The sequence below is a fragment of the Uloborus diversus genome, chromosome 9 (assembly GCF_026930045.1).
Source record: "Uloborus diversus isolate 005 chromosome 9, Udiv.v.3.1, whole genome shotgun sequence".
Classification (NCBI taxonomy): Eukaryota; Metazoa; Arthropoda; class Arachnida; order Araneae; family Uloboridae; genus Uloborus; species Uloborus diversus.
In genome coordinates, this window is record NC_072739.1 from 147,348,499 (window position 1) to 147,368,474 (window position 19,976).

The 19,976-nt window shown below is 32.1% G+C and overlaps 1 protein-coding gene across 2 annotated transcripts in view; it reads left to right on the forward strand.

The window, feature by feature from the left end:
• The window catches only part of LOC129229552 (uncharacterized), a 52,304-nt gene extending 32,740 nt beyond the window's left edge, over nucleotides 1-19,564 (forward strand). The window contains exons 8-13 of one of the 2 annotated variants that reach the window (XM_054863875.1): nucleotides 1,024-1,100; nucleotides 7,937-8,100; nucleotides 9,153-9,238; nucleotides 13,280-13,360; nucleotides 14,079-14,307; nucleotides 18,857-19,564. In XM_054863875.1, coding sequence (XP_054719850.1) covers nucleotides 1,024-1,100; nucleotides 7,937-8,100; nucleotides 9,153-9,238; nucleotides 13,280-13,360; nucleotides 14,079-14,307; nucleotides 18,857-18,972 — 753 coding nt within the window. In that variant the 3' untranslated portion in view covers nucleotides 18,973-19,564. Of the gene's footprint in view, nucleotides 1-1,023; nucleotides 1,101-7,936; nucleotides 8,101-9,152; nucleotides 9,239-13,279; nucleotides 13,371-14,078; nucleotides 14,308-18,856 lie in introns of those variants that run through there. The other variant, XM_054863876.1, reaches the window with a different exon arrangement.
• Nucleotides 19,565-19,976: the final 412 nt, after the last annotated feature.

The window sequence follows — 19,976 nt, forward strand, 5'->3', positions numbered from 1 at the left end:
GCTTATGAAATTAATTTATTATGTGTATGCCCTATCCGGTGCATTACACCTGGGTAGAATTGGTACTTTTAATCGAGACCCAAGCAGTTTCAGAAATTTTTCAAACCCCAAAACCCTAGATTTGTTTGTAGCAGGGACAGCACTGACCCCCTCCCCAAAAACAGTTGTCTTTATCCACCCCTGAAATTAGACAAGTGTTTTTTTCTTTTTTTTGTAACTATAGCTTGGTTTGATAGAATAACAAAGAATCATCTGTGCAAAATACTTTTTTTCTATATCATAAGTATATTTATTTTTACAATGAGCTCTTTCTTGTAGTACAAGTTGAGTTGTGTACAGAGTATGGAGTTGCATTACTTAACTTCATAATTAAATGTATTCCATAAAGCAATTTAGAAATGCATTTAATCATGTTTTTCAAGTGCTTAAGCTCAGATGTTTTATTTTACAATACCCGCACGGCTTTGCCCGTAATAGAAAAATCGAAAGGTCTTTTGGTTCGCCTGTACATTTACAAATAATGTATGGTGAATTTTCTCGCCAGTTGGCTTGTACCCATCTTATGGTTCCACGTTATGATAATTTCGTATCTCGCCAATTGGCTTCGGCCCATGTTACGGTTCCACATTATGATAATTTCGTAATTTACTCGTCCATCTTATGATATTTTTTTTCTTAAAATTGGAATAGAAAAAGAACCACATTGAATTTTCAAAAAATCGCTTCGAGGTGCACACCCCCATGCTACATACTAACTTTGTGACAAATTTTTACTAACTATTTTAACTAACTTTTGACGAATTGATACACATCCTTGATCCAATTTTAATTTAACAATTCTGCACAATTTTTTTTTTTTTTTTTTTTTTTTTGCAGCTAATACTTTTTCTTTTTTTCTTTTTTTTTTTACATTTATTTTACACAAATAGTATAATATATTATTCAGATCCTAAAATGTTTTGTCTTAGTAATCTTTTCAACGTTTAGAATATTAGTTCTAATAAAGGCTTGTTTTTTTTCCAGAATGGTTACAATAAAGTTGAAGAAATTGAACTGTCTCTGTGTTCTCTCTTAGCATGTAGTTATAATTTTCCACATAAGTGAGTATAATTGAGCATTTATTGATCATAGAAATGGTGTTACCGATTTCTATAAATGAATATTTCTGGGTGCTACCCATTTTAAATAAAATCAACTTTTGTATGGCAAAGTAAGTTGGATGTCTTTTCATCCATAAGCTCAATTGCATTGAAAAAGGCGTTCCTTGTAGTTCCAAAACACGACCACAATTTTTGCAATTGAATGTCATTATTTCTTATTTAACTTTTCAAGCACAAAAGTATTCATTCAACTCTCCTTGATAAGGCAGACGGAAATAACTTTCCACTAAATTCAACAAATGTTAAGTATCTAAAAAACTATACATCAACATTATTAACTAAAAAATTGCCCGTCAAGGTATGATGGGTGAAAATTGCTTCTACATTTGAACAGAGCAATTGCCTGTTAGATGCTATTTTGATAGCTGAAATTTTAACTGTTATGTTTCTTCATTCTTTTAAAATGAGTCTTACCAGTAAAACAATTAAGTTACCTAATCCAGTTCAGCGTTGTCAAAATAAAGCATTTCCCTGCATGCCAAACATTACCAAAAATATTACTAAATTATCATGCTATGGAACAAGTTTCATTGTTGGTGACGTCAGAGCATTACTTGATCAGTGAATTGGCTATTATATATATGAGGATATACTAGGTGTCTCAGTTAAATGTTTCAGAACTCCTAAGAGGGATAGGAAATTATCCTGACAACTTGAAATCATATGACAATGTGGGGTTGGAAATGCTTTCCCCACCGACAAATTTTAGATCCGCCAGGAGTATTCCAGACTGTTCAAAGCTCCATGAGTTAAAGTTATGAGGTGTTCATTGTAGCCAGTTGAAAACTTCAAACACTTACTTTGACCCATGCACCTTTTGCTCTTTTACGTAGATTATGTAGAGTATTCTTTCATGTTAATTAATAATATATAATTTGTGATTATCTATTAAAATTAACATAAAATTAGATTAAGTATTTCCTAATATAAAATTAATTTTTCAGCATTTTAACTGTAGCCAACATGTGATTGGTCAACAGCCAGAAGCTAATTTCAGGGTTCGTAGGGGTCATGGAAATCCTGGAAAGTCATGGAAAAAAAATAAACAAATTTCAGACCTGGAAAAGTCATGGAAAATTATTTGAGTCATGGAAAATTATTTTTGGTCATGGAAAAATTTAAATTTCATGGAAAAAGTTCCAGATGAAATGCATTATTCATTTTTTAAATTTTATTGAAAAGCGTGAAGTTAGCAAGTGCAGCAACACAAGCATGCTGATTCCCTTCCCCTCCGATAGTGGAAGGGGAAATTCTATTTTTAGCATCAGGCTTTTGGGGCCCCAGAATCCTTTGCGCGGATTTCAGAGAGTGAGGCAGGAGTGGGAGCAGGTGGGGGGGTATTCGGGCCGCGGCCAGATTGGCTACTTTTTCAGTATGCTCACTTCTGAAAGGGCGCCAAACTTAAACTAAAATCTGTACGAAAAATCGCCGATTTTTCCACATTTTTTCTTTTTCTGAACAAAAATAACTTTCAGTTAAAGTTAAAAGAAAAAAAAATGAAGGACTTTTTTTCTCTCTGGCTACTTTTGGGGGCATTTTTAACTGTTTTCTCTCTTAAATTTATGGCAACCCTGTGCCTTTAGTGAATTGAGGAATGAGATAATGCGATGTTTCTGTGGCTTGATTTGCATTCAATATCGAAACCGAAACCATGTGAATGTGTTATATTTATCCTTTAAAAATTGTGTTAGCTGAATTCTTTAATTTTTAAATAATTTTTCCATTTTATTTCATTTTTCTCTTTCCATTACTGAAGATGTCCGGTAAGGTACTTTTGTTTTTCATCAGCATGGAACATGTTTTTGCTAAAATTTGTAACTTGAGCCAGTCTAAGTAAAAAAAGAAATATGCCTGGAAAATGTGTTTTTAATTACAATTGGATGATGAAGGAGGAATTTTCAGATTGGGTGCTAAATGATGAGAATAAATTTCGAGCACAATGTTCATTGTGCAGGAAATCATTTGATATCTCAAATATGGGAGAAGCAGCCCTAACCAGTCATGCAAAATCTAAAAAACATAAAGATAATTTAAAAGCAAAAAATACACCAAATTTAAGATTGCAAAATTTTTTTCAGAATGAAGCTTCAACATCTAAACAGAGCAACAAAGAAATTGCTACTTGCACTAAAGCAGTTAGTTCAAGCTCTAAATGTAAACTGTCCGTCATTGGTAATGACGTTCTCTCTTCAGAAATTTTATGGGCCTTGTATGTCATTGACAATCACATATCATACAATTCTTGCAAAAATTTTAACTTAGTTCTTCAGAAAATGTGTCCTGATAGTGAAATTGCAAAACAGTTTTCATGTGGTGAAAAAAAGTGTGCGTATTTATGCCGTTTTGGGATCGCCCCATACTTTAAATCTCTTCTTATGCAATCCTTAAAGCAACAAGATGGTTATGTTTTGCTCTTTGATGAGACACTGAACAAAAAAATGCAAAAGAAGCAGATGGATTTGTATATACGTGTATGGGAGGAAGACTGTGTGGTTACAAAATACCTGGATTCAAGTTTTCTCGGCCATGCAACGGCAGAAGTAATGTTGGAGAAACTTAATGAAACTTCAAGCATTAATGGGTTACCATTAGCTAACGTTGTGCAACTGTCTATGGATGGGCCAAATGTTAACTGGAAACTGTTCGATTTGTTGCAGAAGCAACTTAAGTCAAATTATGACTCTAAAGTATTAAATACTGGCAGTTGTGGACTTCATATTGTAAATGAAGCTTTTAAAACAGGTTCTGAAGCATCTGATTGGAAAATTAAAAAGTTACTCCCAAATATGTTTTTCCATTTTCATGATAGCCCAGCCAGACGGGAAAATTTCTTTAATGTAACGGATTCATCTGTTGTTCCACTTCAATTCTGTGCTCACCGGTGGGTCGAAAATGTAATAGTGGCTGAAAGAGCCTTGGAAATTTGGGATAATTTAATAGTTTATGTAAACGCGATTAAAACAGGAAAGTTAAAAGATCCAAAAAACAAATCTGGGGATATATTAAAAGACTTTGCCATTGATTTGTTAACTCCTGCAAAAATTTCATGCTTCCTTTCAATTGCTAAGCTTTTCCAACCTTTCCTAATGAAATATCAAACAGACAAGCCAATGTTACCCTTCCTCTCTGATGACATTAAATCTTTATTAAAAAATCTTTTCGTTCGATTTTTAAAACCAGAAGTGTTGAATAAGTATACCAGTGTTGTAAATTACTTTAATATTGATTTAAGTAATACAAACAATCACTTAGATTACTCTAAAGTTGATGTTGGATTTTCAGCCGATAAGCTGATTAAAAGTTTAAAGAATTCAAAAAAAATTTCTGATAGAGATTACATGCAGTTCAAAATGGAAGCAAAAAATTTTTTATTGGAAGCTTCAAAGAAACTACTAGAACACAATCCTTTAAGATATATAATAGTTCGAGAAATTTCTTGTCTAGACCCCCAAAAACTGAAGAACAAAGATTTATGTTTGAATAAAATGAAAAACATTCTGAAAGTTTTAGTCGAAAACAGCAGAATTTCAGAACATAATTGTGACGCTATAATTTGTGAATTTCGGACTTTTCTGGATGAGGCAAATACTTCTTCAGAAATAATGCAGTTTGATGCTGAAAAAGATCGACTGGATTGTGTTTTTTATAATTTTTTTAAAGAGAAGAAGAACTACAATCAGCTCTGGAAAGTCCTAAAAATGTTGCTGCTATTGTCCCATGGGCAAGCAAGTGTAGAGAGGGGTTTTTCAGTAAACAGGCAATTAGAGGTGGAAAACATGCAGGATGAAACTCTTGTAGCCCAGAGACTGATTACTGACCATATAAATTCTGTTGGTGGAATTTTGAATGTAAATATCTCGAAAGAAATGCTTACATCAGCAGCATTAGCCAGACAAAAATATATGCAGCACCTCGAAGATTTAAGAAGCAAAGAAAACAGCAGTATTTTAAAAAAGAGAAAAGATTGTATGCAGGACGAAATACAGAAGTTAAAGAAACAGAAACTAACTCTTCAAACGGATATTGCAGAATTAATTAAATCTGCTGATAATCTTGCAGAAGAAGCAAAACAGACAAGAAATATTAAGTTGATTATAAAATCAAACAGTTTTAGAAAAACAGCCAGGGAAAAAAAACAAGCCCTAGAAAATTTAGATAATGAATTGGATTTAAAAATCCAAGAACTTAAAAAAATGTAATGAAATAACTTTTTTTTTTAAATTAATTTTATTTCTTTTTATTTATTTATTTATTTATTTATTTATTTTTTATTTTTATTTTTGATCTATTAATGTGTATAAGAAAAACTGCTGAAGAAAAAATTTATCTGGACCTTGAACAAAATTTGCAATGTCAAGAATTTTAAATGAAGAATGTTGTGAAATATACTTTATAAGAATATTACTTGTGCTATTCTAAAATTGAAGTGAAAATTCATGCGGGAGATACTGAAAGAAAAAAAGTGTTTTAGAAGTTAAACTGGGTGTATGGTGATTCGACTTAAATTTTTTTTTACGAGCAGAGTAAGTTACATTGCATATAGTTTTCTTATAAATGATGACTACTTGATTTCTGTACTTCATAAATATTTTATGTGTCCAATGCTTTATGTCATTGTCAAAAACGTCAGTAAATGTTTTCATCAACAAGATTTCTAAATTAAAAATTTTAATGCATTTTTCTTTTTTTATTATATTTTCTCATTATTGATATTGAATATTACTATTCATTCAAAATGTTTTCTAAAAACATCTAATGCATGAATGTGAAAAAAGACTAAAATCTAGGTTCATGTAACAAGGTCATGAAATTTTTTTTCGGAGTCATGAAAAAGTCCTGGAAAAGTCATGGAATTTTTTTGTCTTGATAGAGTATGAACCCTGTAATTTAAATATCAATGGACCAATCAGGTGTTGGCACAGATGTAACTGCATTTCCAACTGTTGGTTTTCAGCCACGTGTTTTGATTTTCACCATGTATTCAGTTGTTGCTTTATCTTGCAAGAAGCAAGTTGTGTTCATGTTAAATAAAAGATTTTTACAAAAAGGTTTATACTCCGATTTGAAACAGATAAGAAACTTTGAATTGTTATAACAGATTATTTAAAGTATTTATCACAATTTCTTTTCATTATGGTGCTTCTGTGTACATCACCGCTACATACATACTGATATATATATATATATATATATATATATATATATATATATATATATATATATATATATATATATAGTAAAGTATGTAGTTTCACATACACGGGTAGCACAGAAATAAGTGTATGTAACAACGAAGATAAACAACAATAACAACAAAAAAAATGAACATGGAACGTTAAAAATAAACTAGGAACATTGAAAACAAGAATTGATGAAATCATGGGTATTAAACTGCTGCTACGTTTACGAAGAGCTGGAGCAGCTGGCATATTAAATATTCTGCAAGGTTTCTGTGCGGGTCAGTACCATACATGCAGCAAAATTAATTAGAAGTAAAAGTATATGTATTTGAATTGACGAACTTATATGTGTAGCTACTTATAAGGCTTAATATAGTAAGCAGGAAGATTATAAAACGTTATAGATGCTTATTTTTTGGATAAATGCAATAAATTTTACATATATAAATAGTATGCTTATTAGTAATATGCTGTCATGTATTACCAACCCCCCAGCTCTGACCTGCAAAATAAAAGAGAAAAAATTACATACCACATGATTTCAAACATTTCGTCGACGAAATGTTTGAAATCATGTGGTATGTAATTTTTTCTCTTTTATTTTGCAGGTCAGAGCTGGGGGGTTGGTAATACATGACAGCATATTACTAATAAGCATACTATTTATATATGTAAAATTTATTGCATTTATCCAAAAAATAAGCATCTATAACGTTTTATAATCTTCCTGCTTACTATATTAAGCCTTATAAGTAGCTACACATATAAGTTCGTCAATTCAAATACATATACTTTTACTTCTAATTAATTTTGCTGCATGTATGGTACTGACCCGCACAGAAACCTTGCAGAATATTTAATATGCCAGCTGCTCCAGCTCTTCGTAAACGTAGCAGCAGTTTAATACCCATGATTTCATCAATTCTTGTTTTCAATGTTCCTAGTTTATTTTTAACGTTCCATGTTCATTTTTGTTGTTGTTATTGTTGTTTATCTTCGTTGTTACATACACTTATTTCTGTGCTACCCGTGTATGTGAAACTACATACTTTACTATATTTTCAATACATTTAACTACTTTAGCTGCAACATTGCGCTGTTTAAATGTAGAATATTTTACATCAAATTTTGATCATTATATATATATATATATATATATATATATATATATATATATATATATATATATATATATATATATATATATATATATATATATGTGTATATATATATATATATATATATATATATATATATATATATATATATATACCTTGAAATATTGAAATAATAAAATCATTTCAAACAGGAATACAGGAATTAAAATTTATTAATATTCAAATAATTTTTGAGTAAACCTCTGTCTGTTGGTTAACTTTTACTGCTGCAGTGGGAAGTCCAATCATAGAAGGATATAAATCAAGTTTGAATAAAAATTGCAATTTTAAATAGTTAAATTGACTACAATTTTTGAAGACTAATAACCTTAAAATAAATATGAGATAAGAACGTATGTGTATTTGTATTGTTGTTTAAGAATCACCTAAACCTCTTCAAATCATGCCACACATTAATTATTTTTGCATTTACTTTCAGACTATTGAATCATATGAATGAATTTCCTGTTTCTTCTCTATTAAATGTACAGAATGACACCTCCTGCATGTGTATTACTTTAAAAATAATGGTTAATCTTTTAAACTCATCAGCGACATGTGGATTTACAACAAGGTTTTTTGAATTCCTTATTCATAAAGCTAGTGAGTATGTTTTCCTTAAATGTACAAATGAAAATATTTTTCTATAAAAATGGAAAGAAATGTTTAATGCTTTAAGTTTGATATTTTCTGCATTAGTCACATTAGAATTATGCTACTACATTGTTTGGAATACAAAAATCTAAGAAGAATAGAAATATAGTACTAAGAATCATTAATACTTTTAACTTTTTGCTGCCCCCCCCCCCCCACACCAAAAAAAGAATCAGTAATTTTTCTTTTTTGCGACTAGAAAAGGATTACAATTAGTCGTATTCTGCTCCAAAAGATTTTGGGTGCACCACTAGTGGCACTCAGATCAAGGCATTAGTCTTAGAGTTAACTTTAAGACAAATAAGCAAATGAGCCTTTCAATCAAGATGTGTAAGCAGCTTGTCATTTGGGGATCAGGGGCGGTGGTTAATTGATCCCCCCCACTGGATTTTAGAAAAAGAAGTTAATTATGCATTTTGTATTATTTGTTTTTATACAAAACAGCAAAAATATAAAAAATATTGAACATAAGCCCTTCCTTACCCTCCCTCCCTTTAAATTTTCGAAATTATATATCTGTGTGTAAGAAAGGTAACTTAACTCCTCTTACAATTATTTGAACCGTCATTTACGAGATTGAGGAAAACTAGTTATTCCCTCCTCCCCCGGATTTTAGAAACGTAATATAATCATAAATTAATGCTCATACATTTTGAGGGAGTTTTTCCAATAAAATGTATTGAGAATACCCTCTTTGCCCCCACCCCCACCCTCTAATAAAAAACTTGGAAATGTCAGGCCTGATTATTATAGTTGTTAGTTCTTTAGATGTTTTATTTATTTTTTTAAATATTCCATTTAACTAAATAACATGGACATTTCCACAATAATTCAATGTTTTATGATTATTTAAAAAATGTTTAATGATTTTTTTAAAATTCGTATGGAAATTTCTCTTTTAATCAAAGGATGATTAATAAAGGGTCGACTGTAACTTAACAAATAAATTTTCTGACTGAGAATAATCAAATGTTTGACATGTTTGGCATATATTTTTATAGATGGTTGTCTGATCTGCACAATATGTACTTCATTGCTACAAGTTACATCTGTGTCATTGGAGAAATGTACTCTTCCTCTATCTCTGGTCTGTTCCATCATTTTATAAGTATTATTAGCAATATTATTTACTATATAATATTAGTAATATATATGCATAGTAATATTTATGTTTTACAATTTGGAAGTGTTATGTTTTTAAAAAAATATATTTCTTGCTTGCAAATTGCTTTCATTTGATCTTATTTTAAGAAAAAATTTCTGAAAATAATAAATGCAAACTGTTTTAGATGACAAAAAAAAAAAAAAACATTCCTGCTCGAAAGAAATAACAATCTTGAGCTCCAGTAGAAAAAGAAAAGCAATAATTAAGTTTAATGTCAATATATGGATTCTAATAAAGTAATTCCCAAATGCCTGTGATTGCTTAACATGTTAATGTACTAATAATATCACAAATAAATATGTTTACTTTGGAATAGTCTTAACTAGGGCTGAGCAATACCAGAATTTTAATACCGCGATATATCGCTCTCCTAATATCGATATATCGATATATTTAGGTCGTAAAATTCAACATTTTATGTGGGGGGATTGAAAAGCATATAAATGCCACGCCTAGTGTCTGCAACAGAGAACAGCCATCGACAATCTTGAGGAATAAATATTTCAGCAATTTATTCTAATAATAGCTACAGAAAGGATGCTCATGTGTGGTGGGGGGGGGGGGACCACGAGGCAGATTATACTATTGAAACTTTTAGAGGAGTTACTTTAGAAGAATTTAAGTCTTTTTATTAGTGGGTCGCAATTCATGGGGGAAAATGCGGGCTTGGTAAAATTGAGGGGTGCCATTGCAGTTGGGGGGGGGGGGAATGGGTGCCCCTAGTTACATCATCTGCATACCAAGATCTGCAACAGGGAAACGCCATCGAACATCTTGATAAGTAAATATTACATCCATTTATTTGAATAATAATAGCTAAAGCAGGTGTGCCCATTTGGGGGGGGGGGCGGTCATGATGTTGAGTATACCTTTAAAATTATCAGAGAAGTTATTTTGAAAGGAGTTTAGTCTTTTCAATAGAAGATCGTGTTTTACGGGAAGCGCGATAAAATTGAGGGTACCATCCCAGTTGGGGGGGGGGGAGCAATTATAGCTGCATCATCTGTTTATTAACATCTACACTAGAGAAAAGCCATTGAATGTCTTGGAAGGTAGTTGTTTCAGCAATTTATGCGAATAATAATAGCTAAAGCAGGGGCCCTTGTGGGGGGGAGGGGGCATGAGGCAGACAATGCCATTGAAATTTTTAGAAAAGTTTTTTTTATAAGGATTTTATTCTTTGTAATAGAAGGTGGTTTTTTTTTTTGGGAAGGGGTGATAAAATTGAGGGAACCACCGCACTTGGATGGGAAATCGGCTAGCCTAGCTACATCATATACATTATAAGATCTGAAATACAGAAAAGTCATCGAACATCTTGATAAGCAAATATTCCAGCGAATAATAATAGCTAGAACAGGGTGCCTATTGGGGGGGGGGGGCTTGAAGTTGACTATACCATTGAAATTATGAGAGAACTTATATTAAAAGGATTTTAGTTTCTTAAATATTCTTAGGAGTTTTTTTTTTTGGGGGGGGGGGAAGTTTGGTGAAATTAAAACTGAGGGGGGCACCATACTTATTGGAGGGTTTTGCAGCCCTAGCATTATTATCTATATATTAAGATCGGCAATAGAAAAAAGCTTACGGAAATCTTCAAAAGTTAATATTACAACAATTTATTCGAATAATAGCTAAAGCTAGGGTACCCATTTGAAAGGAGGTGGGGGGGGGACATGAGGCCGGACTATATCACTGAAATCATCAGAGAAGTTATTTTTAAAGGATTTTAGACTCTTGAATTAAGGAGAGGAGCCTGTTTCTTTTGGGGGGGAGTAAAATTGAGGGGTGTCATCGTACCTTGGGAGGGGGGTAGGCTTCCCTAACTATTTTATTTGTATATTGAGATCTGCAATGCAGAAAAACCATAGGATATTTTGGAAGGACATTAAAGTAGTTTGTCTCAATAATAATTGCTAAAGCGGGGATGCCCAGGGAGCGGGGGGGGGGGGCATGAGGAAGACTGTATAGCTGACATTATCAGAGATGTTATTTTAAAAGGATTTTAGTCTCCTTAATAGAGGATCCTGCTTTTTTTGGGGGTGGGTAGTAAAATTGATGGGGACAACGCTCTTGGGAATAATTGGCACCACTAGCTATATCATCTACATATTAAGGTCTGCAGTAGAGAAAAGTCATCGGAAATCTTGATCAGTAAATATTTCAGCAATTTGTTCTAACACTAATAGCTGAAGTAATAGCGCCCATGCGTGGTGTGTAGGGGGGAGGGTCATGAGACAGACTTTACCACTGAAATTTTTAATGAAGTTATTTGAGACGGATTTTGGTCTCTTTTACAAGAGTTCATGTTTCTCTTCAGGGGGGCAGGAGTGTTAAAATTGAAGTGGTCCTCTTTTTTTTGGGGGGGGGGGAGACTTGGACCTACGTCTATGCATATCAAGATCTGCAATTGATGAAAGCCCTCAAACATCTTGATAAGTAATATTACAGTAATTGGTCCTAATAATATTCGCTACAGCAACCCTCCCTCCGCTCATGTGGTGAGAGGGGTCACAGCACAGACCGAATTGTTGAAATTTTTACAAAGGGTGCTTGAAATTTTCAAATCTTTATGAAACAGATCTCATTATCAGGGAATCGCATTATAAGAGGAGGGGTGCGTGCCGTTTAAACTTTCGAGGGATGGTACCACCCTCCAGCCTCCACCCATATTTAAATCATCTGCACATTAAAATTTTCTTCCTTTACATCATTTGCAAAAACCATACAAGTTCAGAAATGCAAGTTCATTTTTGGTTTTCTACAAAAATCAATGTTTCCCAGAAAACTAGAAATCCTAATAAATGCTACCCCAATTCCGCAACCTATGTTCAATAAGTCTTATCAAATAAAATATCTTGAATGAACAAGATATAATAAAGTAAGAAAAAACATCAAAAAAGCACAAATTGCAGATTACTGCAGACACGTGTTTCGGTGTTACAGGGAACACCTTTTTCAATGCAAAAAGTAATGAGCTTGTGGATTAAAAGACATCTGACAAAAGATATAACTCCACTAGTTCCGATACCATTTCGAAAGAAAACGCAATCGGCATTTCCTTGAAAACAAACTGGCAATTGTCAAAATCGAAAGACATACAAACACGGCTTTACTTCTCAAACCCCGTAACTAGCAATCCTTCCGGTAACTAACCTACAATGTCGGAAGTTCGCAGGTGTATGTAATTATTCATCTAACCCAACGAATGTCTATTTTGGATTCTATCTGAATATCTGAATGCAACAAGTGAATTCTCTTACTGCAACCCTGCTGGCTTTAAACACCGCGTGGCGTTGCTTTCCAGATCCACAAAACGCTTGTAGCACCAAAATTGGCGAGATACAATTTTTTTACAAACATCTACTACAAACAGTAAACAAAAGCAAAAGACACAGGAGAATAAAAATATATATTTATGTTTACTTCAACAGAAACAAGCAATAATTGCATAGTTCTTACTTTCACAGTTTCAGAATTATCCCCCTCTCCAATTCCTCTCATCCATTTTCTCTGAAATAACTCCTTCCTCTACATACTTTGTCAAGGTCATTGTATTCCATTACAAAACTTTTGTAGCGCAATGCAAATGATAATGCTTTGGATGGGCATATATGCACACCCACGGCAATTAACGCATTGATTGAGCAAGGTGTATATGTACGCCCGCAGCAGTTAAGGGGTTAAAAGGTACCAAGTCCTCTCTACGTGAGTTGAAGTTTTTGTATTACTAATTTGCATACTTCAGTTTCAAATTTTTATCCTGCTCATTATTAATCCATTTATATGCTAATTAAATGCTATGTTACATTTATCTTCAATTAAAGGTTTTAAAATTAATTTCTTATACCCACATAACATTCTTTTCTTCTAATGTATTTTTGTGATTTGTAATGTAAAAATATCCTGTATTTTTTAAAAGATTAATATGTCATATGATAACGAAATTATATTTAATTGCAGGCAATTGATTTTTTATCATCTTTGTTCTCAAGCTCTCTCTTCTCTGAATTAAAAATAGAATCGTCACAATGTATAAATGAGGTAAATTAAGGTGAAAACTGATGTTTTTTAAGTTTTATTAAGTGAAAGTTTATTTATTTATGTAGTAATTCTTTTTTACCCCAAATTTTGTTGATATATAAAAATATATACTAATTAAAATACTATCTGTCTTTCAATAATTTGCAGTGACCCTCTTTGGGTTAAAACTTTTCGGCTATATTGATGAGATTTTTTATTGACACTCATAGACTTGGTTACATTTGGTATTTTTTAATTGTTAATCGAACACTTTTTAATGTTTAACATATATTTATTTATTTTAATTCGTTTTCTTCTGCTTTTTCCTACTTTAAACTATCTTTCTTCCCCTTTAAATATACTTTGTGATCTATAACTCTGAATTAAAACTACTGCACAGCACTATTAGCATGCTTTTCTTATCAACTATGAATTATTTAAAATAGCTTTTTTTTTACACTTTGTGTCAACTATTGTTACAGATTTTAGTAGTTCATTTACTTTTGGTTAGTACAATTTTACTTTAACACTAAGTACAAAACTTCTTTATCGCATTTAATAAAAAGTGAAGGTATCATAGTACAGTTGGCTCTCTGTTTAACGACTTTCAAGGGACCACAAAAAATCGTTCTTAAATAGAATGCTTTTAACACTGTAGTGGACCATCTGGGGCCATGAAAATACGTCGTTAAACAGAGAGCCAACTGTATTAATATCTTTTTTTTTTAATTATTTGTAGGTTATTCAGTGCATAGTACCTTCATTATGGCAGTGCCTTTATAATGCTGAAAAGAGAAACTTGAACATCAAAACAGTTTTGAAGAAAGGAATTCTTTTTATCTACTTGCTGTCAACTCTCATTCCTAATTTCAAAGAGCGAAGGTCTTCTGTTGAAAATAGTTATATATCATTAGTTTGCGGCACTTTGGCACACTGTAAAGAAGACTTAGAATTTAAAGAACTTTATGGTAAAATGCGTTTTATTTAAAAATTATCTTTAATCTTTAATTTTGGTTTTGTTTCTTTTTATATTTGGACTTTGACACTAAATAGTATTAATTTAATATTATTACCTTGCTACTTAAATTATTGTGTTGTCCTCAAGTTTGTTGTATTCCGTAAACCTTCTTATGCAATCCAAAAGCAGTGCATGCTTTCTGTTTTGATTCAAACTGTTGAATAATTCAAATTAATGTTATTCCACTCGCAAGTTCCATCATTCCTTATGGGTTTTTTTTTTTTTTTTTTGGTGTGAATTTTCGAGCTGTTTTTTTTTTTTTTTTCAATTAAGTCAAATTCTGATTAGTTTGAAAGATGCAAAAAAAAAGAATTCACAGCTTTTCTAATCTGATTTTTAAAAACAATTCCTAACAAATAGAATGCAAATGGGTTTAAAAAGGATTTATTTAAATTTTTAATATAACAACAACACAAGTCAAAAATGATCAATTCTGAATCTTATTAATAAATAATCCTTTCTGAAAAATAAATAAATTTTGAATCTGAGTTATATACATGTCTGGGTGCATTTTTATTAGTTCTATTAAAATGCAAGACAGCCACAAACAAAAAAAAAACAAAAAAAAAAATTACCTTATTTTTGAGATGTGTTAGTGTGTTACTATAAGAATTTAAGCTAAGGCGCAGAACATTTAAATTTATTTTTCTCGAAAAATAGTTTTTGCAGATGTGGCAGTGTTGTGCTAGATGTGAAATATATCACAAAGTGTTACGAATTCGCACACCACAAAGTCATGTGTGTCAAAGAGGTTGAGATCATAATTATCAGCTACCCATGGAGTAGAGGAAACCGAGCAAGATGACTATGTTAACAATTTTTGTTGTTTATAAATTTATTTTTAAGTACAGTAAAACTAATTTCACATGAGCTGTTAGAGTAGTCCTTTGTGGTATTAAATATATTACCATTAAATTTTTTAAATAAAAATAAAGAAGGATATTTTTATTTTCTCATGACCTTAACAAATCGTCATCTTGCCCCAGTACCTGGGGCAAGATGACTTTGACCTTGGGGCAAGATGACAACGATGAAAAAGATTGAACACATTTTATGTTTTGAATATGTTACCTAGTTTTAAAAATGATAACTGTGTTTTTACATCTTACAAAGTATCAAATTAAGCGTAAGGCATTGGTGCATACTGTTGAAGTGTTAAGTTGTGCAGCTAACAATAGACACAAATAAAAATGCCATTTTCATAATTAAAACATGCCTCATGCCACCACTCTTGACTTTTACAGCACTGGGTCCGCTCTTCTGTTGGAGGGTCACAATATTCCTCTTTACATGCGAGGCATCTTATAACACTATACTTTGAAGTTGATGCAACTGAATTGCTTGGTATGAATTGAATAGACTTGGACCTAAAGGAACTTAGTTTGAGTTTTTTTACTCCTTTTTTAGCTTTACAAGTTATTTTCCCTGTTTTTTTAAATAATCTTTTTTTTCTTCAGCTTTGCTCCTTGTTCTGCCATTTCTTTGGTGGGTGTGCTTGTAAGAATGTTTGAGCGCAGTTTTCTGCTTTTCCTTTTTGTTTCCTCGCATTGTGTAGCTTTAGGCAGTGCATTGAAATCAGAAACACTAACAAGCTTCTTTGGTGCATCAGAATCAGCATTTGCAATAACTTCTGCTTTGTCTGGAGGGTTAATATTTTGTTTTTCTACTCCCAAGGTCTGAGGATTAGCACTATTACTCTCAACTTATTCGTCAACAATATCATATTCCCATAAAAACAAGAGAATTATAAGTCTCGATCCCTCATTCTTTAAATCCTTTATTGGCATTTCCAACTGTAGCTGCTTTGAAGTAAGCGGTGCTCAAAAGCTCACCAATATTTTTGTCTGTGATAATTTGTCCTAGATGAATGACCATAAAGTTGTCACATGCTTGGCTATAGTAGGTTTTTAATGAGCAGAAAAATGACGCACCAGGAGCTAGAGACGATGCAATGCGTGGGGTGGCGACCCAACCATGATAATGTTTTTTCACTACAATATTAGGTAGCCTGCAAAGTTATGTGAGATTTATGATTGTCAATAATCAACAGAGCAGGAGATTCTTTGCTTGGTTTAATTCAGTCAACTAGTCATTTGGTCAACTAGTTTATAAATAACCTCCGGTCACCGGCTTTCGAATGACAACTCCCTCAATTCAATGCGTTCTTTAACCCCAGAGGAGATGGAAGCGCAAGGTCGCATGAACAAACACAAACAAAAAATAAGCGTTTACAGGCTTTAATAAAATCTCGTCAACTTGCCCCGTGTTTCGGCCCGTCATCTTGCCCTTGCCACAGACTGCCTCACAGTGTGGCATAGTGGGCAAAAATCCTCCGAACTCGCGGGTTTTGAGCTAGGATCTTTTATTATGGCTTAAAATGCAGCAAAATTCTTCGACTATTTCGTAGTGGTGCTACAATTTTGAATTTCTTAAGTCCCACTGAGCTCAGAATGAACCCAAGTCGCGATTTTGGAAACTAAAAAGTATGACCATATTTTTTCCCTGATAAGTGGCTCAATGCTTAGTATAAATCGAGGAATTGGATGATAAAACACATTTTTTGATCACTGCCGGGTGTTAAGAAATGCTTTTTTCCACCGTATAAGTCATTAAAAACATGATTTTTCAGGTTTTTCCGTTGAAAAAATGGGTCTTAACGGTCTTCACACATCTCCCGCGCAAGAAAAAAAAAATTCTAAACTACAACACTTTAATCATTTTCCAAAGTTCAAAAGGTAAAAACCTCCCTAAAACACCACTTTCCACTGCTGATGAGTACTGGCTTCATCACTTTTACTTTAGTTTTCTATTTTATTGTGTCTCGGTATTGGTTGACTGTAATTCAGGAAGTTCTGAAAAATTACCATTATTTTAAAGGAAAGAGTTTAAAACCCTGGTCTTGTAAGAATGTAAGGACTTAACCAGTTGAATACACGGCCAATAAAGATGCATGGATGGTGACCACCTTATTCAATGACTGGATTATCAAGTTGGATAAACGATTTTTCCGAGAAAAGCGTAAAGTCGTACTTATCGATAACTGTTCAGCACACTCTGATAACACCGAATTAAAAGTTATTAAGCTTATATTTTTGCCATTAAACACCACAAGTGTTTTGCAACCATGTCATCAGAACCTGAAATTTAATTATCGAAAGCAACTGCTTCAAAAATATTTAGTCGAAATCGAAGCAAAGGAAGATTTTCCCATTAATTTATTGGATGCATTGCATATGTTGCACTCAGCATGGAATTTAGGGAAGCCAACAACAATAGAAAATTATTTTCACCATGTGGGTTCTCCAAACCAGCCCAATCCTCAGCATCTCAAGAATCAACTGAGATTGAGACTGAGCCAACATGTAATGATCTTTTTGGAAAAGTCTCAACATTACTTGGTTGTCCTGCTCTATCATTAAATGAATATGTTGCAGTGGATGATGATGTGTGAGTGTACAGCACCTGTTTTGACAGAGAGAAATTTTAGAAATCGTGAATAATCCAAATGATTCCTCGAAAGTAGGTTTCGACAAGGAATCTGACAGAGCCAACGATATAGTTCCTGTTCCTTCTTCAGAAACTCAGAAAATGATAAAATGTATGTGCTGTTATTTAGATGCACATTCAAATGGAGATATGACTAAGCAATGGATGATCTCAAGCAATTTGTGGAGAATATGGCACTGAAAAAGACAATTCAAAAAAGATAACTGATATATTCCCTAAAACACATTATTTTTTTACTTGCATTTTATTCCAATGGATGTCACCTTCTAGTTGCTTGAATGGAATCCGAAATAAAATTTGATGGCATTGAAAATATTCATAAGTATTGTTTTTTTTATTAGAACGCGAAACAATATTTTGGTCCCCTCAGTTTTGTGTTAAACGTATTTCACTGTACTTTAAACATGGAGGGACCAAAAAAAATTGGCTACGTCACTAGTCCCTAAGTCAAAACCTAGTCCCTAATTGATTTAGGTTTTAAATATTTGCTTTGAGAAATCTATAATCATTGTGTTATTAATCATAGTACCCTCACATGGATCAATTATTATACTTATGTCAAAAAGTGCTGTAAACCTTTGCCTTGAATTCCTTTGTTAGATCTGTGTCTCAAACTTTTGGAATTGCATTTCAACTAATTGTTTTGCTAAGCGTTTTTTTATTTTTATTTTTTATCAATTATTATTTTCCCCCTTAGGTAAATTCAACTATAAATTTTGAATCTGAAGACCTATGATTATTCAGTGTTTTTGAAGCATTATATCAAGAAGTTAATTATGGTAAAGGCTTGCTATGATATAAAATTGTCCCCTCAACTGTTTGCAGATTTAAATTCTTCAAATGTGTGTTATATCTCGGACTTAAATCACTTGATTCATCTTTTGAAATTGATTCATACACGCTACCGAAAGACAAACACAATAAAATTAATTTACTTTTCAGCTAAACATTTATATGTATATTTTTCATAATAGTCAAATTATTATTTTCAGATGTCGTACATAGTTTATGGGATTTTCAAGAAGATATGAGTGAATTTGATTTGGAAGAAACAAATGATGATTCGTCTCAACTAGATTCTGAAGTCCCTCAAATTGATGAATTATAATATTTTTGCCATTAAAGTATTTATTTTTTCAAAAGTACAAAGTCTACTTTTTAATTGAAGGAAAATCTGTTTCCAATATTAAATAAAATGAGTTTGTTATATGTATATATATGTATACTTTTTTTGTGTGTGTGTGAAAATACATTTAGTGTCAGATGTGAGTGTTGTAACAATCAGATCAAACTTTTGTTTTCAAATTCAACCAGTCAGGAAACTATTAATATTTTCTGTGGTTAGCTTCTGAGCTGTGTTGTGTAAGATGTTCAAAAAAAAAAAAAATAATAATAACATCTTACATGGCACAATCAGTTTTTATTTTAAAGTAGGATCATTCCATGTCAGTTCACCTGGCCGTGTAAACAAAGTTCACAGATTTTAATAAAATTTGGTGTACACAAAATTTCTATGGTAGTAAATAACCGTATAATTTTTTTCTCCAATGGGTGATCTGGTTTTTGTTTTATAGGACCCTCAAACTTTTCAACAAAAAAAAAATATTTTCTGTCATTCTATTCTCTCAGCCTAATCTACATGTATACTTATTTCTTCAGTAAATTGTGTCTGATGCAGAAATCTTTCAATCTCTGAAAAATCTCAAATATATTGATGAAAGCATGTGGATTTAATAAAAATTACTTAAACTTTATACAATGTAATTTTATTTAGACAACAAATAAATACAACTTGACTAGAATTTTTTCTGGCGAAAAACATGAATTTTTTGAGTGGATTTTTTATTAAGAGACAGAGGTTCTATTCATTAATTTAAACATTTGAAATAAACCTAAAGGTGTGTTTTATCATTGCAAAGAAGAAAGTTGGCGGCTTTTTTCATTTTGCTGATATTACACAATATATTCTGCATTAGTACTGTGGTTTTGGAAAAAAATGTTTCTAGGCATTTTTCTACCTAATTTCACTTTAAGGTAAACATACATTTGTTTTTAAAGTATTTTCATCACTGAAATAACGAAAAAATCATATTTTCCCCCTAATAAATAGAA